Source organism: Coloeus monedula (genome assembly GCF_965178545.1).
Source record: "Coloeus monedula genome assembly, chromosome: 10".
NCBI classification, from domain to species: Eukaryota; Metazoa; Chordata; class Aves; order Passeriformes; family Corvidae; genus Coloeus; species Coloeus monedula.
This window is the reverse complement of record NC_138790.1, coordinates 25,666,704-25,690,820: the sequence shown is the minus strand read 5'-3', so window position 1 is coordinate 25,690,820 and position 24,117 is coordinate 25,666,704. Positions and strand designations below refer to the sequence as shown.

The 24,117-nt window shown below is 46.0% G+C and overlaps 1 protein-coding gene across 1 annotated transcript in view; it reads right to left on the bottom strand.

Annotated features, from left to right (window-relative positions):
- The window catches only part of PLCH1 (phospholipase C eta 1), a gene marked incomplete at both ends in the record, with an annotated part of 30,816 nt that overhangs the window by 3,568 nt on the left and 3,131 nt on the right, over positions 1–24,117 (bottom strand). The window contains 21 exons of the mRNA XM_082288273.1: positions 12–372; positions 850–909; positions 2,153–2,232; positions 2,636–2,782; positions 3,284–3,368; positions 3,784–3,908; positions 4,434–4,541; positions 4,634–4,813; positions 5,296–5,393; positions 6,068–6,162; positions 8,748–8,819; positions 10,768–10,929; positions 11,501–11,608; positions 13,113–13,284; positions 14,163–14,283; positions 15,909–16,112; positions 18,059–18,152; positions 20,012–20,182; positions 21,743–21,872; positions 23,107–23,350; positions 23,697–23,843. Of these exons, the coding sequence (XP_082144399.1) occupies positions 12–372; positions 850–909; positions 2,153–2,232; positions 2,636–2,782; positions 3,284–3,368; positions 3,784–3,908; positions 4,434–4,541; positions 4,634–4,813; positions 5,296–5,393; positions 6,068–6,162; positions 8,748–8,819; positions 10,768–10,929; positions 11,501–11,608; positions 13,113–13,284; positions 14,163–14,283; positions 15,909–16,112; positions 18,059–18,152; positions 20,012–20,182; positions 21,743–21,872; positions 23,107–23,350; positions 23,697–23,843 (2,964 nt within the window). The remainder of the gene's footprint in view (positions 1–11; positions 373–849; positions 910–2,152; positions 2,233–2,635; positions 2,783–3,283; positions 3,369–3,783; positions 3,909–4,433; positions 4,542–4,633; positions 4,814–5,295; positions 5,394–6,067; positions 6,163–8,747; positions 8,820–10,767; positions 10,930–11,500; positions 11,609–13,112; positions 13,285–14,162; positions 14,284–15,908; positions 16,113–18,058; positions 18,153–20,011; positions 20,183–21,742; positions 21,873–23,106; positions 23,351–23,696; positions 23,844–24,117) is intronic.

Here is a 24,117-nt window from a genome sequence, read left to right as displayed (position 1 = left end):
AAGCCTCTTACCAGATGTGTTTTCCTCTGCCTTGGCCTCCTGGGCAGTGTCCTCTGCTGGGCAGGGCAGCTCCACCATGAGGAATCTGTCCACAGGCATGGACGCAGGACGCGCCTGCCAACTCCGGTTCGGCCGCCGGACCACCCCTTCCTTGTCCTTCAGGTCTGTTGGCTCGGAGGTGCTGTCCTTCATCTCAGCAGCTTCCAGGAAGCCCATCTTGCTCTTCTTCCTGCCCTTGGCCGGGGCGCTGGCCGTGCGCCGCAGGATGCGCTCGCCGATGGAGCGTTTCCGCACGTGGTGCCCGCTGGCCTCGGCAGCGCCCGCCTTGGGCGCCTTGGAGAACAGCCCTCGGAGCCCGATCAGCTGCTTGCTCTGCAAGGACAACACCACCACGGTCTGGGCTGAGCTCACACTCACTCACAGGGAGCACGAGGCACAGAGCTGCTCTCACAGTGCTTATGAGTGATGATGACAAAGTTCAAAATGCAGCAAAGCAAAAATTCACACCAAGCCACTCACATCTACTCTGACCAAGGAGCTCCCAGCACAGGTCTCCACGGATTCATGCATGCCTGGCTTTCTCCTCATTAGGATGGCAGCCTGGCACAGTTACAAGAGGGCTTTGCTCAGTCTCCTAATGGGAGCTGACAAGGCTCTAGGAAGTGTGTGCAGTGACAGGCTGCACGTTAACGTGGAGGTTTATATGCATGGCTTTCATCAAAGCAATATTCAGATGTTTCAGAGCCTGCATGGAGAGTGGTGCAAGTTTGGCAGTTGCAGATCATGCGACTGGGAACCACTGGAAAGTCTGTGCCCAGCAAGTGCAAAGTGCATGCTCATGAGCTCTACCTTTGTGGCTCCTAGAAAGTGCATTATTGTGTAACTGGGATTGAGGATTAAAGGGCTCCACTGAAAGGCAAAAAGAAATGCAAATCCGTTTGGCTCATGTTTTCAAGACTGCCGCACAAGCAAATAAAGTAACAGTGCATCAGCTGTAAATAGAACCACTCTACAGCAAAGCATTTCAAACTATTGATTAGTTTAATGTAAGTGTCCCCCAGATCTCCCTCACGGATGCAAACTCAGCCAATTAGAAACAACAATGCAGCCCATCATTCATTCAGAGCAGCATCAGGTGAACAGACCCAGTGACAGAGACCAAATCCCAGTGGGTGTCCCATCCTGCTCCTCTTGCCTCCCCTCTGAAGTTACTCTCTACTGGTTTTCTTGAGCATATTTGTTCTTACAAGAGCAGCAGCCAAACGGGCACCTGCAAACCCTCCCCAAGGGATGTGATTTCACAGATGTGCACAAATCAATACATGTGATCCCATCCAGTGATCTGATGGGATCAGGGAGGAGAAAGGAAGTGGAGCTGGGAGAAGATCTGGACAAGAGCAAACCTCAGCCCTGGGCCCTTCTCTCTGCTGTTCTCTCCCTGTTCCCCTGAGCTTGCTGTGGGTGCTGCACAGCTTTGTGTTCATGTTTGTCATGACATTCTCTGCATCCTCTCAGAAGGCACAAAGACTGAGGGCTGAGTGTCCTCTGCAATCTCAAACCTCACAAAGGTCAGGTTTTTGTGGATTTTTGTGTTTATCTTCATTTCTTAAATCACTGCAAAAGTGCTATTTTACTTTAGCATCCTGCTGAACATGGCCTTAATTTCTTTGTGCTGCTTTTCTCCAAATGGAAACAGCTAAGGGAGGCAGCTGAAAACACAGAAAAAGCACTGTGCTTTCACTTTCACTTTAAAAACATTCTAAAATTAGCAAACTTGCAGAAAACCAAAATTCATGCACTTGAACCTAAAATTAAATTATGTTTATTTAAATTAATTAAATTAGCTGCTAAAAATAGCTTGTCAAATGCCATGTTCTGGTGCAGTTACAGTTCTCAAGATCTACTTCCAAAATAAGACCAGTTTAGCACACTAAAGAAATGTACCTCCTGTACCTAGACAAGATAATTGTTTGGTGCCAACAGTGAGAACATCTGTAAGTATGTGCACACCAAGAGGGGAGTCATGGTGTGGTGTAACCCCCACACACACTCTGAGCCTCCTGGGCACTCCAACAAAAATCCTGAGAGGTTCTGGGCTACCTTCAAATCCATTTTTATCAGAAGGAAGATGTAAATTTCCATCTGTACCTACCTTCCCATAGGTCTCATTAATGATTATATGAACAAATATGGAAGCTTCTGTCAGCCCCTCTAAATACACGTGGCGATAGCCTGGGGAAACAGAAATAGAAATATTTCCACACAAACCACCACCAAGAACCAGCAGTTTGCATTTTATGCCCAGCTAGCAGTGACTGCCTATAAAAGTGATGTATACACAGGAAGCCATCTTTTGCCTTTAGTAAACTTCTTTGGTGTTCTCACAGGTTTTCCAAGCCCTCATTATAAATGGCATCCAAGTTATAAAAAACACCAGCAGTAATTTCCAAAAGCACAGACAACCAAACTCCTTTGAGGAATGGTGCATGAAGCACCCTAAGAGAGCAGAAGAGTTGTCCAAGCTTCACATCAAGTCACAGAGATAAACATTTATAAAATCTATCATCTCGTGCTGGTAACATCCTCCTTGGGTTTGAAGGTGGATTTCCATGCCCAGGAGAACAGGGGGACTCACCAGGCACAAGGCTGCTGAAGGCCACAGTTCTCTGCCCCACAAAGTCTCTCCCGATGGGATCGTGGTCCCAAACCAGGAACCGCACCAGGGCGATTTCGGGCATGTGGATGGTGAAGGTGAGGGTCTCCTCCCAAACAGGATTGAACCCTGCCAGGCAAACAGGACACACTTTGGGAAACAAGTCCATGGCGAGTGCTTGCCTCAGTTCCCAAGAGGCACAGGACACAAGCAGCAGCAATGAAAATTCCATCATGTCAGTCACTAAATGTGACACATCTGCCCCTAGGACTGCTTTAAAAACAAAATGGGTCGGCCTGGGAGCCAGCAGGGATACCCAAGGCAAGCTGCTGCTTGGAGGCACTGGGATAGATACAGATACAGACATAGATAGATTTGGAACTTCTGCACAAAGGAGATTTAAGAACAATTCGGTTAAAAGACAATGTGGGGAACAACTCCCGCCCTTCACCTCTAAATTTTTTGTCTCCCCACACCAGAAATTCTGTCTGGGAAGCAGAAATAATTTGTTAAAATACAATCATTTGATTTCATCAGATAAGATGCTTTGCAATTTAGAAAACAGTAACAGACACTGATTTATAATTATATTTCATATTTTACTCAAAGAAGTCACTTAGATTATCTTACCATTGTCGTCCACCACCCTGGTCTGATCTTTACAGCAGTCAACAGGTAACCCAATAATCTCCACCTCAACAAAGGGATCTATTATCTGTTTTTCAAAAACACAGTATTTTAAAAACAAGCCAGTGATACAAATGAAGGTGAATTTAAAAAAAAAAAATGGAGAGAGTTGATTTAAATTCATATGAGAATTCAAACCCCTTTGATTGACATGAATTTTCAGGCAGCACTATCATGGGAATTGGTTCCATGAAGTCCATGTTGATGTACTGTTTGTATCAAGAGCTATGGACAGCTGTGACTAATTTTCATAAAAGTCACTGTTTAAAATACAAAACAAATCAGTTCTTAAACATCATGAGTAGGATACAGGCTGGGGGAAATGTAGTATTTAGTGACCAAAAGCTTGACAATATCTGAAATGCACTGGTATATTTGAATAAGGAGAAGGTATCACTCCAGGAGCTCCCGTGGAAGCATCTGCTGGGACCAGAGCATCTCACCTCTCCTCTGTCCCCCAGCATTGAGTCAGGAGGCTTGGGGAGCTGCTGCCCACTGATGATCTTCAGAATAAGCTGCTTCTTAGGACTGGCAGGAAGTGGATCAGCAGAGTAGGGGTTGAATGTGCCTAAAAGATGGCAAGAATGAGAGTGTAAGGAAAATAACATGGACAATAATTATCACCCCCAAGACAAACACAGACAAATTCAGTCAGAAATAAGAAACTATGAGTATGGAGCAGCTGTCCAGTAATTTTAAAATTCTCATTCTCTTTCTTACAACCTTTTCTGAGCTGAGCAGCCCTTGTTTATGTGATTCCAAGACAGAGCTGGACCAAGCCCTGGATGGCCTTGCTCCTGGGCCACTGCAGAGCTTTTTCTACTTTCTTGTAGCTGGTCATCCTAGGACCCTTTTTACTTCTTTTCAACACATTAGTAAGACAAAGACCTCAAAATATACATATATATATATATATATATATATACACATGATCACAGTAAGGGATTGCACACTAGTACAAGTCTAAGAGCTATGAGTGCATGGAAATATGAAAGATTCTGTATTTGTTTGCATTTTCCTTCCTTGTGCCTTCACTGTGAAGGACACTGTGAAAGGCCTGATATTTACAGGGGTAACTACACTGGAACCTTACCTTTGCACATCTGCTGAGGTTTGAGGACATAACCACAGTTGCCATTTACCCTGAATTTTGCTTCATTTAACTGCATCACACGTCCCTCAGACTGGTAATTTAGGGCCACTGAAAGAGAGAAGCCAGGTGTCATTAATGAAGACAGTGTTACTTAGCACACACACACCAAAAGGGAAGGAAGTCTTTCATGCAACTCCTACCTAACTGGCAGCCCACATTCCAGTAAGGAACAGGGTTGAAGTTGCTGGAGTCGATCCGATAGGCTGAGGGGTAGACCCTGGTCAGCTGCCTCTGGTTGTAAAGCATGAACTGCTCAGCCTTCTGCTGCACAGCCTGGTGGGCTCTGGTCTCACTGAACGACAGCACGTTCCCTGTGGAGCCTGTGCCATGGTACAACCAACACACAGGTGACAAAAAATCCCAGGGCACGGGGCCTGAGCCCACACCTCATCACCTGGTGACTAATTGAGGGCAACGTGAGATTTTGTCCAGTGTTACAAGGATAGATTGTCTTGTCTTACACAAATCATGTACCTTGGGTAACTGAAGGGCACCAGCTCCCGCTTCCAGGAGGGTCTGTTGTTCTCCCCTCAAGTTTGCAGATTTGAAAGGAAAGCCAAGCAAGAGCTCCAGCTAAAGAGCTCAAGCTCAAGAGTGCCTGCTGGGGCCTTTCCTCCTGCAGACCCCTAGTGATGGCTCTGGGGAACCTACAGTGAAATCCTCTGCTGGCAGTGGGGGCAGGAGAGTCACTGCTGGGGAGGGAGTGCCCCACTGGGCCCTGGCTTTGCCCTCGTGCCACAGCAACAGCAGCACTCTGCCCCCTCCTCTCTCACGAGTGACAAGGGACGTGCCAGCCCCGTACCGTCATCCACGATGTCCTGGGCTGCCACGGAGTTGGTGTACACCACCAGGTCAGACAGGGCCCGGCACAGCTTCACCGTCTTCCTGCGGCGGGCCAGCCTGCAGGGTTCAACCAAACAAAACCAGGCACTTGCACTACTGAAGGCATATTTCAATCCACCTTTTTGTTGTTCTCAATCCCCCTTTCTGTTCTTTCAAACAAGGAAGTGAACAGTTGTGAGCAGGGAACCACATGTGACAAACCTCCTCTGAGAGTTCTGGGATGACAGCTCCCCTCTACCTCCACAGCCCATCCACACAAACAAAAAGTTTCATTTAAAACATAATGAAATAGCTGCACCATGGCTGTTCTAGACAAAACCAAGGAGCATTTCAGTGACAGCAGACGCATTCTCAGTGGCAGTTTTTTGATTGCTTTTTCTTTCCATTCTCAGATGCAATAAGGTTGCCTGGGCTGTGATACACCTTCTTTAACCTGCACAGTTTGCTCTGAGCACTGTTTGCAGCAGGTGAAATGGGGCCTGGCATCTTTCCATGAGCAGTTACTGTCACTTCTCTGCAGTTTCGGGGTAATTGCTGCTTGCAGCCTGTGACAGGTGACACAGCCAAAACAGGGGGCTCACAGCAAACCCACCCCGACAGCTGTGTCACGTGTGAGACACATCATGTGTGACACGCACGACACATGTGACACACGCGACCTGCTCTGGCACAGCCTCACACGCTGATGGCAGAGAGCAGCCTGTGGCTTCACCTGAAGGTTCCCAGCTCACCTGTGGGGCTGCCCTGGCTCCTTCCCAGGAGGGTGCTGCTGGCTGTCCTCGTCGTCCGAGGCACCGTGGGCTTTGGCTGCTGCCTTTGCAGCTCTCTGTGGGGAAAGAGCCAAGCAGGGCTGGGTCAGTCAGGGCTCCAGACACCCCCTTCCCGTGGCTGCTGCTGGGCAGGAGGCCAAGCTGGGTTTGCAGCTCCAGGGACAAAACTGACCCCTAGGGCTAGGCCAGCAGAAGTTTCCCTGCTGTGGAGAAGGAAAGCCAGCACAGAGCACCACTCCACCCCACAGCAGGGACCCAGGCTGCAGCACGAGCAGCTCTGTGTGCTGGCCAACCCAGCCAGGCCTCACAGCGTTATTTCTGCCAAGGGTCTGTCCAGCACAGGCCACTGTGTGCTGTGTGCCTGCCCTGCTCCCTCCCAACACGAGAGGACAACACTGCTCCCTGGCTCCAGGGCACTGCTCCTGCTGAAATCCCAGTGGTTGTGTCATATTTAACAAACAGCAACACACAGCAGGGCCTAAATACACAGAGCACTGCTTCTGCCCACCTGTGCTTCCCCCCAGTTTAGAAAGTTAAACATATTCTTTAGTGAAGGTGTGAACTGAGTCTGGGCAAAATGCTCAAACATCATCTTTCTACTCCCTTTTGAGCCACATACAAATATTCACATGATTCTAAATTACTGCAGTATAAAGAAAATAGCTACGATAAAAAAGATTAAAACCTCAAAAATCCCTTTTTCATAAGCACCTATGATTTAATAGTTTCCAATTTCAGCATTACATCTTTTGTAACACTAAACACAGCTTCAAGTGAGAGTAAGTTAACTCCCTTCTCATCAAGAGGTAATTAATATAACTAGGAGCTCCTTATCCTTTTGCATACAGCTCACTGAGCACAGATTTCTTTCCTCCTCTTGTCACACACAGTATTGAACATAATTTAGTTTGCTGTGTTTAGTGCTGACATGAAGTTGACTATATTGGAAATCATTTGCATGGTTCACTTTGGAGTCCGAAGGTCTGCACTGAGGATGTTCCATGCAGTTAACTTTCAGGAACTGCCAATTTTAGTGTCCTTGTCCCTCCCCTGGTAGTTTTTAAAGAGGTTATTCATTTGGCACAAGAGCTGGCTGAAAATGTCACATATCAATACTGTTGGGTGGATCATTCTATATCTGCAAAATATCCATAGTAACCAGTCTTCCCAGGCATCCCTTCAGCTGGAAAGGCATCAGGGGGCAGTTACAGGATGTCCATGTTGCCTCAGCCTACAATACAGTCACTGTTTTTAAAAAAATCTGTATACGCCCTTATTTTTTTCAGCAAAGGTGAAACGAACTGGCTTTCCAACCTGCTACATCCATTAGGATAACTAGCTGAAGTAATTAAATTATTGACAGACTTTCCAGCCCTTGGCATAACCAGCAGATTCCAGTGGCTGACGTTTGCCTGTGACATCTCACTCCACAGCATTCGTCGGGCCAGCAGCAAGCACAGGGTGCCGTGGGCAGTGCCCACTCTCAGGGACCACAGGCACTTGGAGCCCTCACCACACCCTGAGTGAGTAACCTGCACCGAGCTGAAGGTGCTCAAGGAAACACAGCACTTCAAACTGATGTAAGCTTGGAACTGAAGTGTAAATACAGTCTGATACAGTCTGCTTAGGGAATTTTTGATGGCTCCTAGCTGGCTTCAGGGCAGATGGACTGATGGCTGATTAAATTCTTTGGAATGTCTCTTAATCACAAAAAACTGCTCAGATTATCAATCCCAGAGTTTGCTGCAGCCCTCACCATGGCTAGCACAGACCAAGAACAGCAGGGTCTGGCAGGCTGGGGCAGAGGGGCTGCTGGTGGCACAGGGACTGGGCTGCAGAGCTGCCCCTCTGCTCAGTCACCCACTCTAGAGCGCTCACTGACTCCAGGAGGAAGGAAGCTGGCAGCTGGATCAGCTCAGGCCGAGGCTGTAAATCCAAGGCTCAACAAGGCACTGTGGGAGTGTGGGAATAGGGCAGGCAGATGACAGAAGCACATTTGTCAGGATATAGGAACGGGAGGAAACGTGTGCACTGTCCCTCGTGGGGGCTGCTCCGTGCCCAGCTGTGAAATGAGAGCTCTCAGCTCCTGCCTGGCTCGGTGCAGACATCACTGAAGAGCAGCAGAGCAGGCAGCCCGCCCCAGCAGCTGCACAAACATAACCAGGACATGGAAACCAGGAAGAGATCAGGGAAGAACACATCTGCACAGAGCAGGAGCACAGAGCCAGCACTTGGCCACAGCAGCCCCTGGGAGCAGGGACAGTCCCTGCATGGTACTGCCCAGGGTGGGACACAGCAAAACTGGGCTCTGACTGAACCAGACACCGTCAGCTGTGTGGGAAACAAGATATGCCAAGACATTTGTCTATGCTGCTCTTCTGCTGCTGCAAGTTTGATCAGAAAATCAGCAATTCCACAGCACAAGTAAAGGTGATATTTTAGTCATGTGAGATGTTTTTGTTCATCCTTAAAGGTTCTCAATCTTCTGAACAGTATTACGACACCAAGTGTGATCACACAGGCTCCCTCCTCGCTGCCCCCATGCCCACCAAGCTTGTCTGGAGCAATAAAACACTGCCAGGGTCTCTGGAATGCTGCCAGTCCCAGAACAGCAACCTGAGCTCTCATTTATTCCACTCACCTTGTGTTTACCAAAGTTGCCCATTAATGATCGACCGTGAGACTTTTTTCCTCCTTCTTTTGTGTCCAGGTTCTGTGCAGAGAAAGTGCAATAAAAAGTGTAACTAGATACCTTCAGAAATGTCTTTAAAGAGTCTGCTACAGTCTCTAAAAGACAGAATTTCAACTTCATACAAGTTCTTGTGTGTTACCCGTGTTCACCATCATGAAAGTACAGTTATTGCAAATGAGACAAAGTGAGTTAAAATCTGATCTGTGCACACAAATTGAAATCCAAAGTCTCATTACAGGACTTTTCTAATTTCTTTGTCTACTTACTTGTTTAGAATCCTCTAACTGTAAAGAAAAATATTAACATTAGCACTCAAGACAACAACAAACCATGTAGAAAAAGCAGTCTAGCAAAACCAGGCAAGAAACAACAAACCAAGACATCTGAGTGCTCTTGAAAGCAGCCACAAAGGAAAAAGGGAGAGGAAAAAGAATCTCCTAGCAGATAAACGTGGACTTTTCATAGGCAGCCTGCAGGCTGAGTTTCACATTGCCAGCCATGCCCCTAGACATCAGCTGGATAATTCCTGGCAGCATCTCGCTTCTTCTGTCAGGAACACACAGCTCTTCATCTTCTGAAGAGCAAAACAAAACTGAAGAGTATTCCCCCAGCATTTCAGCTGGGTGAGTACTTCAATGCTATGAACTCCAGCTACTCCCTGTTCAGTGCTGAGCTGGAGTCACTCTGGGCTTTCATGACAGTGAGGGCACTGGGGGCCCAGCAAAATCAATAACCTGTGTTCAGAGATTTGCTCAGAGCTCAGGCTGGAAGTCTCTGTAATATATAGAAAGAATCTTTAGCAGATTTTTATTTCATTTAATAGCAATTATTTGGGAAAATCAAAGGCAGATCAGTAAAGAAGGAATATAAATGACCAGCAAAAAAATAGGAAAATATCCCAACTGCTCCCTTTCTGGTCCATCAATTACACAGTAACTCCCAGAAAAGAGCTCTGTGACAGCACTACTCAAAGGCAGCTCATGAGCCACACAAGCACCAAAGCAGCATGATGTTTAACCAGTTAGTTTTTTCCCATCTAGTTCAACACTGCTATAAACTAATCTTCCAATTGTTTTAACTTATTATCCCTAGTCATTCAGCTCTGAATTTCTTTGAGACCCTTGGAAAAAACAACCTTCACATGGGTCACAGCAGGGGAAGAGATCTCTAAATGTTCCTTCATAAATTAAAATAAATCAATGAGAAAATTCCAGCACTTTGTATTACCTGACAGATGTTTGAATAATGCACTGGCATTACTGGAGGATCTCAGTATTCTGGTCATGTGGATGACATGTGATGGGCAATCTCAGGTGTCACATCCAACCCCCCCGATGGAAATTTGCATTCTTTAACCAAGACTGCCTCAAATGCTCTCCAGGGGCCAGTCCCTTCCCCAATACCAGGGAGCCTGTCAAATGCAATTACCTCAACACAAAATGAAACTGAAATGCTCTCCTCTGACCATATTTACTGATACGAGGAGTCTGCTCTCTGCAATCCCACTTTTCTGACCTTGGAGGCCAAAGGGAACCAGCAAAGTGACTGGGTCATGCTGCAAAGCCAGTCTGAAATAACCCCTCTCCTGGGGCAGATGCTTCATCCTTCACTCTTACAGCCCCTTCCCAGCACAGCAAAACCTTCCCCAGACACCTCAAGCAGCAGCACAGGCCAAGGGAGTTTTCTGTCATCAAGGAAGGCTTCAGGGAAAAGTCTCTGGAAAAACTGACAGGGAATACATAAACCCCACGGAGTGGGAAGACATGCAAAAAGCAGAGCTACACACACATGACCCTTCTGGCTACACTGGTTCCAGAGCAGGCACATCTCCACAGAAAATTCACTCTGTATTTAATGTCCCTGGAGTTTGTATCCAGTTCCTAAGCTCTTGGCTCTCCCATCTGAAGCACTGTGCAACACATGGCCCTGTCCAATCCTCACAGGGGCTGCGAAGGGAGAGCCCACGTACCTGCTTCAGGTTCACATTGAAACTCTGGTGAGTTGCCTTCAGCAGGGCTCTCACAGTGAAGCTGTCAGGATCCTCTTTGTCCCTGATTTGGGATTCTTTTAGCAGAGATTCCAGTTTTGTTCGTATAAAAGATTCCACCTGGTGCTGAGTTGCACCATTACCCTGAAAGACACCAGGAAACCCAGCTCAAGTAGATGCTCAAGTCCACCCCATTGCACACTGAGGGTCACACATTTCCTTCCTCTGCAAGAGAAGACTTCTTGCATAATCCTGCCTGATTCTGCTCTTCTACCCGTGGTTTAACTGCCCTTTCCCTTCTCCTTTTCCCCTCAGTCCTCCCAACACAGCTCACAGAGTCCCCCAAGACCCCCCCACAGACCTGGCCATGGGCTCTCTCTGCCTCACAGCTCTCACAAGCCCCACCTTCTCTTCCAGAAGAGCATGAATTCTCAGCTAATGCACTTAGAGACAACCTAAACATTAGACTCCTACTCCAAACAGTTAAAAAAGGAAGCACTTCCTGTTAATAGTCATCCAGACTATACAGACTCAAACCAGACTCTTACGTAAGGCACTTCAAGTAAAAATGAATCCTATGGAACAGCATGAACCTGACACAAGAATTAAAAACTTAGAAATTAAAAACTCTGCTAACAACTCTAAGTAGGACATGGAGTGTGCATGTAAGAAATGCAGAGCTGTCACACTCTGGGAGCTGACTGTGTGCACATACAAAGCAGGGCTTTAACTTGCAGTCATCCTCAATTTCATCAGCACTGTCCTCTTCTGAAACTTCTCCTTCCTCAGCATCTGCTCCAAGGCTGCAGGGCAACTTCTTACCCTAAAATGAGGAAAAACACACCCCCAGTAAATGTGCATGTGGTCAGTGTTAGTTACTGCACCCAGTCTGATCCTCTTGCTTTACCATCTGCTCCTAAATAAATCACCTACTAAACTTCTGTGATATTGCCTCAGTGCACAGAAATGTTCTCAGCCTACCTGCTTCATCAGTGGGAGATAGGAATGACATTCAAGATGCAGAAGATTGACTTTTAGGCTGCATTTTGAAATTAATAATGCTGCTGCTAATGAGTGGGTCAAATTCACTTCATGCTGGTACCTTTACACTGGCTTAAATCCATGAGTGTTATTAGAATGACTCTTTATATACACTTACAGGATGAAAATGATGCCATTATTTGAAATTGTTTGGCTAGTGAATCAATACTGCCTTTCAAAGGAAAATGTATGAAAAGAGCAAAAACAACAGCAAAAAGATGAGAAGCTGGCTTACTTCTCAACAAGGTACTGATTCCTAAGTCTGATTTTATCTTTTCCAATAGAGCTGCTTAAATTGAGCAGGAGATGGGAGACAGAGCTTCGTGCAGGGATCCTGTGATGCTCGAGATAGAATTTCTCATTCTGAAAACAGCTCAGCTCCACAGCAGTCTGCACCCACAGGGCTCCAGCAGTGAGAGCTGGAGGATCACACTGAAATTACAACCTCAGATGTGCTGAAAAGCCAGCTCAGAAGCTGAGGTAAGAGCCCAGAACACCCAGCCTCTCCTGCCTTTAGTGCAGTGCCCTGGGATTTCTCATGTGAGTGACATTACACACAACTCCCTGTGGATCCCTCAAACACCAGCCCCACGTTTGCACAGTTCATTAAGCAGCAGCTACCCCAGAAAACCGACGCAGTGAAATGCAAAATCACGGCTGAGCACTCAAAGGGCTTCTAATTCAGGGTCAGCTCTGTACTGTGCCCTGCAGGGTGTTCAAACTAACATCAGACTGGAACTGTGAATCCCTGTAGCCAGACTGATACCAAGGAGAGAGGGAGAACCAGAGTTTCCTGAGAGTTCACACAGAAGTAATTGCCCCCAGGTGTGTGGGTAAATGAGACAATCTAATAGGGCAGAACTCTATTAATCATCCTCTCAGAGGTCTGCCTTGTGCCTCTTTCCTGTTCTATCCATCCTGGCCTTTGAAATTCCTTTCAGAGCAAATCTGTTTGGACTGAGAGGCTCACACAATTAATCCTGCACAGAGCACCAACTCCAGGGCTCCAGGGCCTCCTCCAGCTCCTCCTGAGCTGCTCCTCTCCCACAAACACGGCAGATGGACCATGAACAGAGCTCCACTCCATGAACCACAGCTCAGAGCTGGGTGAGGGGAAAGGCAGGAAATCTTCACTTTTCTGTCACTCCAAAATACTTTGTCCAAGGAAGGACTGTCAGATAACGTTTAGATACTAAAGGGGTATGAACTGGTCCTCCAAAGAAAATCTACAATAAATATCACAAGCTGACTTTGTTGCATTCTGAACATGCCCAGCAGCAAGTTACCTTCACTAGAATTTTCCCTTTTAAATCCTGAGGGCTGGGAAGCTGTCTGGGATCTCCAGTGCTCACAGATGACAAGTCCAGTTTGTCACCAAATATCTCCTTCAGGTACTGGGCAATCTTCTTTTGCTGTTGAATACTGCAGTGGTTTTCAATGGACAGTATCACAGGAAACCTGGAAACAAACCCCCAGACACTGTCACAGCTGTGTGAGGAGAGACAACACCTGTGGATGGAACAGCTGAGTTCTTCCACAAATTTGCCCCACTGCTTTCTAAACTCTTGGTAGCCCAAGGGTTCTATGACAAGGAACCCCACACCAACCCCACACCAAATGAAGAACCACCTCCTTTAGTTCTGAAAGTAACACCTCGTATTTCTCATCAATAACACCAAACTTTTGGGCTTGGTTGTTTTTTTCCCACACATCCACTGTTGGGTGTTTTTTTTTAAATAAAGAGAAGGAAGTATTTTCCTTTTATTCTCTTAGACTACTCAAAATTCTCTACACCCACTCATGATTTGAGACTGCTCTGTGTGTGTGTATATATATGTGTATATATAACTATATATATATATATGGTTTAAGTCCACAGTTTTCATAATAAACTGCTATAAAGCACCATGGCAAATCACACAGATTCAGAACACTATCCCACACCTCAGTATTTCCTCACACTACACATGTGACAGCTTTTCAATTTTCTTGCTGAAATAAAGTATTTTCAGTAGGTAGAGAACATCACAGTATTGATTTTTCAGGAGAATTTCCCTCTGGATGCGAGTGGGAAGTTCTATCGGAAGATATTCAGCAGTGTCAGACTGTCCAAAGCCTTACTGAGTTTAAGAGCACCAAAGGTTCAACTCAGGCAGAGCTCTCTCTCTCAATTGATGGGAAGAACAATAACCACAACATGGGCAATAAACAGGGCAACAGAATCAACCCTAATGTCTTTAAAGGAATATTTGCACTCCCTGGGCTTGATGGTTGTTTCCCATGTGGGATTAACTATGGAAAAACAGGTGGAGCTTCAAACCTGGCTCCACACTTACTCATTTTTGATGAAGGCGTATTTATTGATGGTTTCTGCCACGTCCTGGAAGAGGATTTTGGAAGTCAGGGTGTAGCCATGGTGCACCACGGGCTCCCCATCCGGGCCATCCCAGCAATCCACTGTTAAGACCAGAAAAGTCAGACATTAAGAGATGCCTCTGATCTCAACCATTCCTGTGCTCCTGCTGCCAGCAGAGCTCACCTGCTCAACCATGCCGGGGCCAACGAGGTTCATCCCACCTCTTGCCACCTCTCACTCCATCTCCTCTGACCTGCCAGCTGAGCTCAGACTAACATGACAGTCAGTCAGATGAGAATTCTGCATCCTAGTACTGTTTTTTCCCTTGTATTAAATTGAGGGGTTTTTCCTCATATATAAAACTACAAAGTGTAATAGGTCAAATAACCTTTACAGCTATCTTGGGAAAGCAGTTTTTGCTTCTGAAGACAAACTATTTAAAAAGAATTTATCTTTTCCCACTCCCAATTTAACTTGCAGCTTTATAACTGATTGTATGAAGAGTAGCATCAAATCCAGCACATGTAGAATGGACCAGCATAAGAATGCTTTTCCTAAGGAACGCCTGTACCCTGAATTTGCACCAAACTTGTCACTGCTGTTGCCTCTACAGGCAGTTAAACTTCCCAAGGAGAAAGCTGCAGAGCTATTCCCCGGGCTCTGAAGTAGCTGCGATAGCTTTGAGGTCAAGCAAAATAATGCTGGCTGAGTGTTCTGCAGAAGGCAACCGCCCAATTTTCTCAGGTTCATTTTCTCTAATTAATTTTTAAATAGAGATTAACAATATTTTTTCTCCAGATGACTTTTTGTAATGCTAGTCATAAAAAATTAATATTGAGTCTAACTTTGTCAAAAGATTTCATTTATTTCTGGAAAAGAAAAATACAAATACTGATCTAAAAATACGAATGTTTTGTTATTATTTAAATCATGCAGAGCTTAAACAAGAATCCGGTGTGATCTCCACGCTCCCCCATGGCAGGGGGCTGGAACTGGATGATCTTTAGAACCCCTTCCAACCCTGAGCATTCTGTGATTCTCTGGTGCCTGCGGTGCTTGCCCAAGGTGATCATGAGCAACAGAAAAATTCAGTTTTGAGTGGTCAGATGTGAGAGATTGGTTATGTGAAAGGGACATATAGATTCAGGATATACAGATTCTTTGCAGCTTACTGATCTGAGAAGCTGGCTACGTGAGAACGGGCACATAGGCCCTTGCAGCTAGCTGAGCAAGGTCTCATAAGACAATGCACCACACATCCTGTGTAACAACTGAAGTTACAGAATATTACATGTATCTTGCTCAGTAACTGAACCACCATTGAGCCTTACTGCTGAACTATGGGTTTATTTGCAGAGCCAGCAAGGTTAGGTTTTGGCAGCAAAACAATGGACATCTGTGGTTAGAAGGCCAGGGAAAAAGGCAGAACTGCTGACCACGAAAGGGGGACTAAGGAGGGGTTTAGAATCAGCTTAGTCGACGTGAACCACTTAGAATGCGCTGTTACGAATATGCATAAAGCCTATTATTGTTAGTATATAAGGAGTTCTGGTACAATCAATAAATCGGATTCCTGCTGATCACTCATATTGAGCGTCTGGGTTTCCCCTCTATCGTGACAGTCAGAAAGCGCTGCAGTGCCTGAGCCAGCCCAGCATCGTGCTGGGTGTTTGGCCCTGGCCTCGTGCCCGGAGCAGCAGCCCCCGGAGCAGCAGCCCCAGCCCACCTTCGACGCAGCGGCAGCCGGCCTGCAGCACCCGCGCGTACATCTCGGCCCGCGACTGCGACAGCAGCTGGTCCCCGCTCAGGTACGTGTTGTGGGACGAGGCGATGAAGTAGTGGCACAGGGGCTGCTCCATGTCCTGGTGCACCTCGCGGTGCAGGGGGTTGGACACCTCGCACGCCGGGCTGCGCATGAAGCTGGTGAAGCCTGGGGGGCAGAGGGACACGTCAGCCATGGGCAGGAAACGGGCACGGACACGGCAGGGAGAACACTCCGAGCTCCTGCCAAAGCTGAGGATCAGTGGGTACGGGCTCCGGGACAGAGCGGAGGCAAACTGACTCAGAAGCAAATGCCTTGTTCTTAAGAGAGTTCCTTGCTGGCACTCCTGGGCTGTGAACGGCAGTGCCCTGAGTGAGTGTGGGGACACACAAGGCAGCAGCCACCCAAAGGAGCACCGTGGATCAGCAGCCAAGTCACTGACCCAGCCATCTTCGCTTCACAGTCTTCTTCTTTCTGCAAGCTTATTCAAGAAGATGGTACTTGATTTATAACCCTCTAAATGAGAGCAGCACTAAACAGAAAGTTCTAAAAATACCTCTTTTAAGAATGAAACATGTATAATATTTGCAAAGGACAGTGCAAACAATACCAGCCCTGAAAGCACCTCAGAGATAAAAGCAGCAGCAGCAGGTTAAGAGGAGCAGAAATGCTTGCAGAAATATTTTTTAAGTGTCACCGCTTGTTTGTTTTACTTTCCTCATTTCAGCTGGAGTGCAGCACCCTGGGTCACATCAGAAGCTTGTTGAAGGGAGGCCATACCCAGGATTTAAATACCATGTGGAGGAAGATTCCTACTTCCCCCCTCTGACACTGAACTGTGCCATAAATCAAATCCCTCCTGATGGGAGAGAATTTTCTAAAAGTCCTTGCAAGGAGTTTCAAAGATAAACCGAGACTCTTCCTGGAGTTTCAATGCTGCCGGATAGTTGTTTATGAAGTCTTATCAGAGGAACAGAGCCACCAGCGTGACCCAGGTACAGCATAGAGCACTGAAAGCAGGAGTGAAGTCTAATTATCAAAATTTACATGGCCTTTTAAAGATAATTTAACCAATAGTTACTAAAAACCTATATTATTTTCACTTTCCTACCAATTATTCAGTAACACGGGCAGGAACTGCGGAATTCTCTATCCAATCATCCCAAACTACTTTTACTGCAGAACATGGAGTAGTAGAAGAAGGAGAAGAAGGTTTAGAGAACAACAACAATCCTCCATTTTGATATTTTTTACTCTTATCTATTTACTACAAAGAGAAGCCCAAAACCTCTAAGTTTTTCACCCTGTGACAATCTTACATAGTAGTCTATCACCTAATTCACACCACTTTATTCTCTAGTTCTTGTCTGATCGTTCCAAGGTTGGAGGTTAAAACAGCGTTGTTCAGGGGGGTAAGAACCCTTAAAAACAGGCAGAGAAATATTCTCAGCACTCTGGGTTCCTACACCCCTCCCCAAATCACCACGTACATTATGCTGCTCCATGGAAGCTTCCTTCTGGGCAAAGGAACTCACCATGGCATTTAATCTATTTCATCCCAGCTCTGAGTCTGATTTGATACTAAATTGGATTCTGAGTAAACATACAATTTGCAATTGTAAATCAGGTATTAAATTGCATTTGTGAATATGTGAATCAGGTATTAAAACCCACTGAAAATGCAACTATCCATACTTTATTTCACAGAAGCATAAATGAATGGATTGTGCAGGATCCCAGATCTCCAGAGCAAGGGCAGAATGAACACTTGGCTTTCATTACCTCACTGGGAGCAGGCTATAACATAAACTACATGGCACAGGACAGTTTGTGTTTGCCTTACAAACACAAAGTGAGCAATAAATCCCCACAGCCTCAGGCATCCATCCCCACTCCTGGAGGATGGCTGTGATGGATGGCTGGAGAGCTGCTGCCTCACCCCACCTACTCACATCTCCCCCCAGCTCACAAAAATGCACCCACGCTCCCAACTGTTGATCCAGGGGACTTTGTGTCACAGGAAAACAGCAAAAGCCTCACTAAACACCATCAAAGCACTTCTACTCCACTGCAGTGCAGCAAGACAAAACTCACTCTGACATCAAAACTTTTACCTTCAATCCCAAGAACATTTTGCTTCTTGTTTTCTTCTGACACTTCAAATTTCTGTATGATGTCCAGACAATATTCTGGTGTCACATTATTCATCTGCATAAAAACAACAGTGGTGGTACACTTCTTTTTAATGCCATGTCACCAGCATGTGGAAATCTGCTTAACTTGGAGGAGACAAATAGGAGTGAGAGATAGCCATCAATTAAAACCTATGACATTTTAGTCACAAGATTAAAATTAGCTGTTTAGCAGCCTTAATAGTTGTACTGGCCAATACTGCTGAAATGAGAACTATCACTTTATATTCTTTAATATAATCTTCTTAGACATGCAAAAAGATTTGGCAGTGTCTGATTTCATTTTCATGCATTTTCCACTCCTATGATTTCATTACTTCCAAGGGAGTCCACTATAATACACAGGCTACGAGAGAAATAATTAAATTCTGAAATGAAAAACAGCAGCTTTTCTGAAACAAATAGGAATTTTGTCAACAGCTTCAGCTAGCCCACAGCTGAGGTTCTAACTGATTTGTGGGGCACTTAGAAGTAGACACTTTTATTTCCTTCAGAACTAAAGGAAAGAAGCAGCTTCCATCAGCCATCTCATCTTTCCCCACTGCCTTGAGTTGCAGAGAACCAAAGGGAGAATGAGGACTGGGTGGATTTCATTTCTCCACGACCAACACCACAGACTGGCACTCAGACCTCTGGCACTTGTGCCATCATCCTGTTCACTGTTTGTACGTCCCAGATAAGCCAACTAAGATGCTGCAGGAATTACACGGGATAATAGAAAAAAGAACAATTCTGCAGAAAAAATAACTGATTATCCTTGCTCAAGCTGGTGTTTGATTGCAAACACTGCTCAGAGCAGGCCCTGTTCTGGCACGAGCTGGCTCAAAATAACTTTTCCATTATCCCTCATGGCTTCTTGCTGGCCCACTGTGGGGTTCTCACGTGCTCTAGGAATGGAAATGTCTAATCTAGTCCAAAGATGCATCTGCTGGGGAAGTCCACTCATTTGTGCTTTTTTAATTGCAGCTGGAGAGATGATAACTTTGGCTACTCGTTTTTCTGTTACAATTTAAAGTACTCCACTAAAAATAATATGGGGTGTTCTCCTAAAGAGGGAGTTCTCCTAAAAAAGAAGCCAGTTTAGCAAGCTAACAAAAACCCCAACCCGCTTTTGTTCTGTCCTCAGGCTGCAGAATATTGAACATCTTGCCAAAGGAGTAGCAGATGGAGCAGGACAGACTGTCCACAGATTTCCAAGCATCCAGACAACAGCAAAACCAAAATGCTGTTTGGGTGAGGGCACTGGGGAGCTGCCCTCCTGGCTGGGAGCACGATCAGCTTTTGAGGCAATGCTGCCCTGCCCCAGGATGTTGTTGGCACTGGGCACATTCAGGGGGATCTCCCTGATCTCCCAATGCTGAGTACTGGGAAGGGGCACAGGAGGGCAAGGAGCTTCCAACCTGCCCAGCCAAGAGGTTCATCTCCAGGAGCTGCTGGTTTCACTTTTTTTATGGTTTGCTTTTGGAGCAATGCTGAGCAGAGCAGCTCCCCAGACAACTCTGCCCACTCAGTGTTCTCAGGAGGGCACACAGAGCAAAAAGAGGATGCAGAATGTCAGACCTGACTGTCAGCTCGGGGTTTCTGCTCCCTCAGGAGTTCCAGAATGTCCTTGTACACACCCCTGTCACGTGTTCCTCTTCCTGCTCCAGCTCCCTGAGCACCCTCTCACACCACTATCCTGGGCACTTCAAAAATCATCCAAAGGAGCTCAAACACTTTCTAGAAGCATTTCAAAAAACAGTAAAACCTTCAGAATTCTCTTCTGTTACATCTGTGCTTTGCCCTCCACCCCAAGTTAATATTTTCCATAAGATCCTTTCCCTACACTGGAATGTGAGTACATGGCCATAGACATGGATGCAGATATTTCCATACCTTCTGTTCCACCTTCAGAAACTGGGCAAGCTCTTCAGCAGTGAGATGATCTTTTTTGTCACTGTAGCTTAAAAGCAGTAGGTAGAGATCTCGACGCAGGGACATCATCTTGTAAAACACAGAGAATTCTTCAAAGTTCAGGGTTCCTTGGTTCTCATCTGTGTCTGCCTCCTAAGAGGTAAAGGCACTCAGGTAAACATGCTCAATACAGGAGAAATCAGGGAATAAAACAGATCAAGACTTGTGTACAGCAACAGAAATCTAATAAATTCTAGTCTGCAAGACTGTTCAGACACAAATTCTAACACGCTAAAATAACTGTAAAATTATATCATCATCTCTTGGGTTTTTGGTGAGAGCAGTTACTAAACTAAAGCCACAGATTCCCTATGAGACTCTAGTTTCCTTCTTTAATTTCAGATTTATTTCCCCCATAAAGAGGTTCACCCTGGACTTTTTTCTGATCTCTTGCCCTCCTGTATGCCCTGCAGTGAGCCTGGATTAAAACACAGTAACAGGAATAACAATATCACCCCATGGCTTCCCCAACAACAGTCTGGTGTCTTAAAACATTCAGGATAACATCAGAGTCTTAAACACACATTAATTTAATCTGCAGCACTCTCAGCCCCAGCAGCACTCTGCAGAGGGGACAACTCTGCAGCAGCACTGAGACTCCACACCAAAATATACACCCAACATCTCCAGTCTTGATTTTCTGTTTCTCCTCAGAGGTAGGAAGAGAAGAAAACAGTACTTATCACACACTAATACAAGCTTTTTCCTGTGAACATCTGCCTAAGAGGATTGCTTTGGATTTTCAAAACAAGGAATGTATTCTGGAGAACGGCTGGCAGGCACTGTGTGGGTCTCCATGCAAACAAGAACTGCAAACTCCTATCACAGCAAGTCAGCTGAGAGGAAAAGAATTCCCAGCTAAATGGTGTTGAATGGCATTTTTAATCATTATGTCTATTACATGCCTTTATGACATTTATAATCTGTGGGAACAAGTAGAACCCAAATTCATCTCTGCAACACCGCCCCACCAGATTCCACACTCCAGGTGTTTGGGAGTAACTCCAGACTCCAAAGATGTATCTCTAATGGGGATTTTATGCCAGACAAACAAAGTACTTTTGACCATAGAAGATTCTTCAACTTTCCCATGTTTTACAGCAAACCAGCTTTGAGCTGGTACTGGTTTGGAAGAAGACATTTTCTGCTCTCCATTGTGTCCTTGGCTTATCTTTCCTTTCCTACAGTAAACACAAGGACAGGTGGAAAAGGAGAGCTGTTTCAGACAACAGAAGTAAAAAATTGTTTCTAAATCAATCAAATTGAAATGGCTAAATATGAGGAAATCATTAAAGAAAACCTAATTTCTTACATAAAGCCAGTTTCTATTAAATAATTTTCCCCAAAGGAAATGAAAAAATATTTCAATAGCAACAAAGTAACTTCACTGTCCATCAATGTCAGCATTGAACAATTCAGTTCACAGAGCTGAAGCCAACAATGCAGCTGAACGAGTAACACTGATAACTTGTCTTCTGTGTGCTCCTTGTCATTTAAACAATGTCCTGATGCCTCTGTCTACAAAAAGGCAAGACTTTGAAAAAGCCTGTGAGGTGCTGGAAAGAACAGGGATTTTAGTCCCAAGCTGCAGATCCCGCTCTGGATCTGCCCAGAAATGGACCTTCACTGGCCCAGTCCTCCCCAGGCACGGACCTGGAACATCTGCCGGACCTTCCTGCGGGGCAGGTTCACGTTCAGCTTGTGCATCAGCTGGTGGATCTCCTCGATGTTCAGCAGCCCGTCCCCGTTCTTGTCAGCCTCCTCAAAGGTCTGCTTCACCCAGCTGCCAGCGTGTCAAGGACAGGCACCACAGGTGATCTCTTCACAGAGAAGGGAGGCAGGGCAGCTCAGGAAAGAATCCTTTTTGCCCCTGTCCTCACTACAGCTCGGTCAAATGCTTAAAACCAGAACTGGTTTATGGCAATTATTTACAGCTCAGTTCACAACACCAGCCCCTCTGCACTCCCATTTCTGCTACTGATTCCTCCCCTGAGAATGTGCTCTAAAGTTTTCAAATATTGCTGGGCTTACTCTGGGATCTTCTTCCACCTCTCTCTTCATTTTACCTGAGCTTCACTTCCCAACCAGCACTTTTCACCCCCTCCTTGCACAAATATCCCTCAGCACCTCCTGCTAAGTTTTTGCAGTAGCTGGGAGTGGTACAGAGCCATTCTGTGTGCAGTCTCCCAGCTGCCACACTGGATAAAACAAAGAGGACTTGCAGCAATGTTTCACCAGGAGAGAAGATACAGCAGATAGGAGCAGCTCCAAAAAGTCATGGTTAAATATAGCAAGCTGAGGACATGTGCAACGGAGCATGCAATACAACCCCAATGGACCTGTGCCTGCTGTGGATCAGAATCAAACACGGGAGATAAAAATACCTGAAATATGTATATTCTCCAGGAGTATTTACAAGTGACTGCTGGAGATTTCCACGAGGCAGAAGAATAGCCAGGTTACAGTTTTAATTAAGATGGCCTTGGGTTTGGGGTTTTTTTTGTTTAGGGAGAGGAGTGTTCTTTGTGTATAACATTTTAGTCAGCTCTGTTGTTAAAAAAAAGGCACATGAAGAAAATATTCAGTGGACATGAGATTCACTTTGGCTACTGGTCTACACCAAACATGTAAGAGCTTTAAAGATTTGTGCTCCTGACAAACAATAGAGGCTGGGAAGGACACAGACATCTGACTTACGCGAGAGAAGCAGAGATGGCCAGGAGTTACTGAGATATTGAGATACCTAGAGATAACTGGTTTGCCCCTTCAAAAAGGAATTAATTAATAATGCAAGCCTATCCCCTGACTCCCATGCAGTTTGATCCAGTCCCTAAGGCACAGCCCATGTTTTATCACACACATAAGTGTCCATGTCAAACCCATTGCTCAGGTTTCCACTGCATTCAGTGGAAGGGTTTTGGTCACTTAATAGGAGGTGAAAGGACACCCTGTGCTGAAGTGACTAAAGCCACGGCAGGAATATGAACCAGGATGAAGGCCCAGCTCTCAAAGGATACTGATTGTGCGTTCTCTGGCGCTTGGCGAGCGAGTCCTCGTCGCTGATCCCGGCCATGAGGTACTTCAGCCCCGTGATCCAGGTGCGAGCTTCCTCCGGGTTGGATGTGATCAGGTCCAGGGTCTCCAGGTGGTTGCCATGGTAAATGGTGAAGCAGCAGCTGGGGTCGAAGCTCCCCTCGGCGTGGCGGTGGAAGATCTCCGACTGCCGGCCCTCGCTGACTTTGTAAATGGAGTCGATGACAACTGGGGGGAAAGGGAAACAAAAGGACACGCTGGGACAGCCAGCCAGCCTCTTCCTGCTTCTAACAATTCTGAGTTATTCAGGCTCAGAGGCATTAAACTTTATTAATGTTACATCTTCACATCCAAAAGCCCTGTTGGACTGAAGGTTTTCCTTGCCATGGCTGTGCCAATGCCGGCTGCCCCAGAGGCTCCGAGTGCTCCCTGGAACATCACGGGGCTGAGGCTACAGAAAGGGAGCAGGAGAGACAGACAGCAAGTGTCTCCCATCAGTCCATGAGTCCCTGCATAGCTCTGTAATTCACATTCTAATACTGATCTGAAATGAGAAGGAACATGAGGAGTTTACTTTTTGCCTTTTCGCTCTTCCGGGAGGGCCTCCATCGGATGCAGCTCCTGTGCTCGTCCAGGTAGAAGAGACGGACCAGCCCCTTGGTTCCACTCTTCAGCTTCACCATCTGCGTCCCAGACTGCATCACACTCATGCATCTTTCAACTGTGAGGCAGAGCAGAATAAATTCAACTGAGCAGCCACCTCATCCACTAATGACATGACTAATGGGCTTCCAGCATCTGCCAGGCACACAACAGTTCCGACCTGAACCTCGAATGACAGAAAGTGGGCAGTGCTGGGAGACTACTGCTTCTTCACTGCCACCTTCTCCACACAGGAAAATGGAACAGATCATCTGTCAGAATACCCTCATGACAAAGGAGGCAAAGAAAGCTTTAATCTATGTTGAAGAAAAGTATTCTCTGGTTGTTCCATG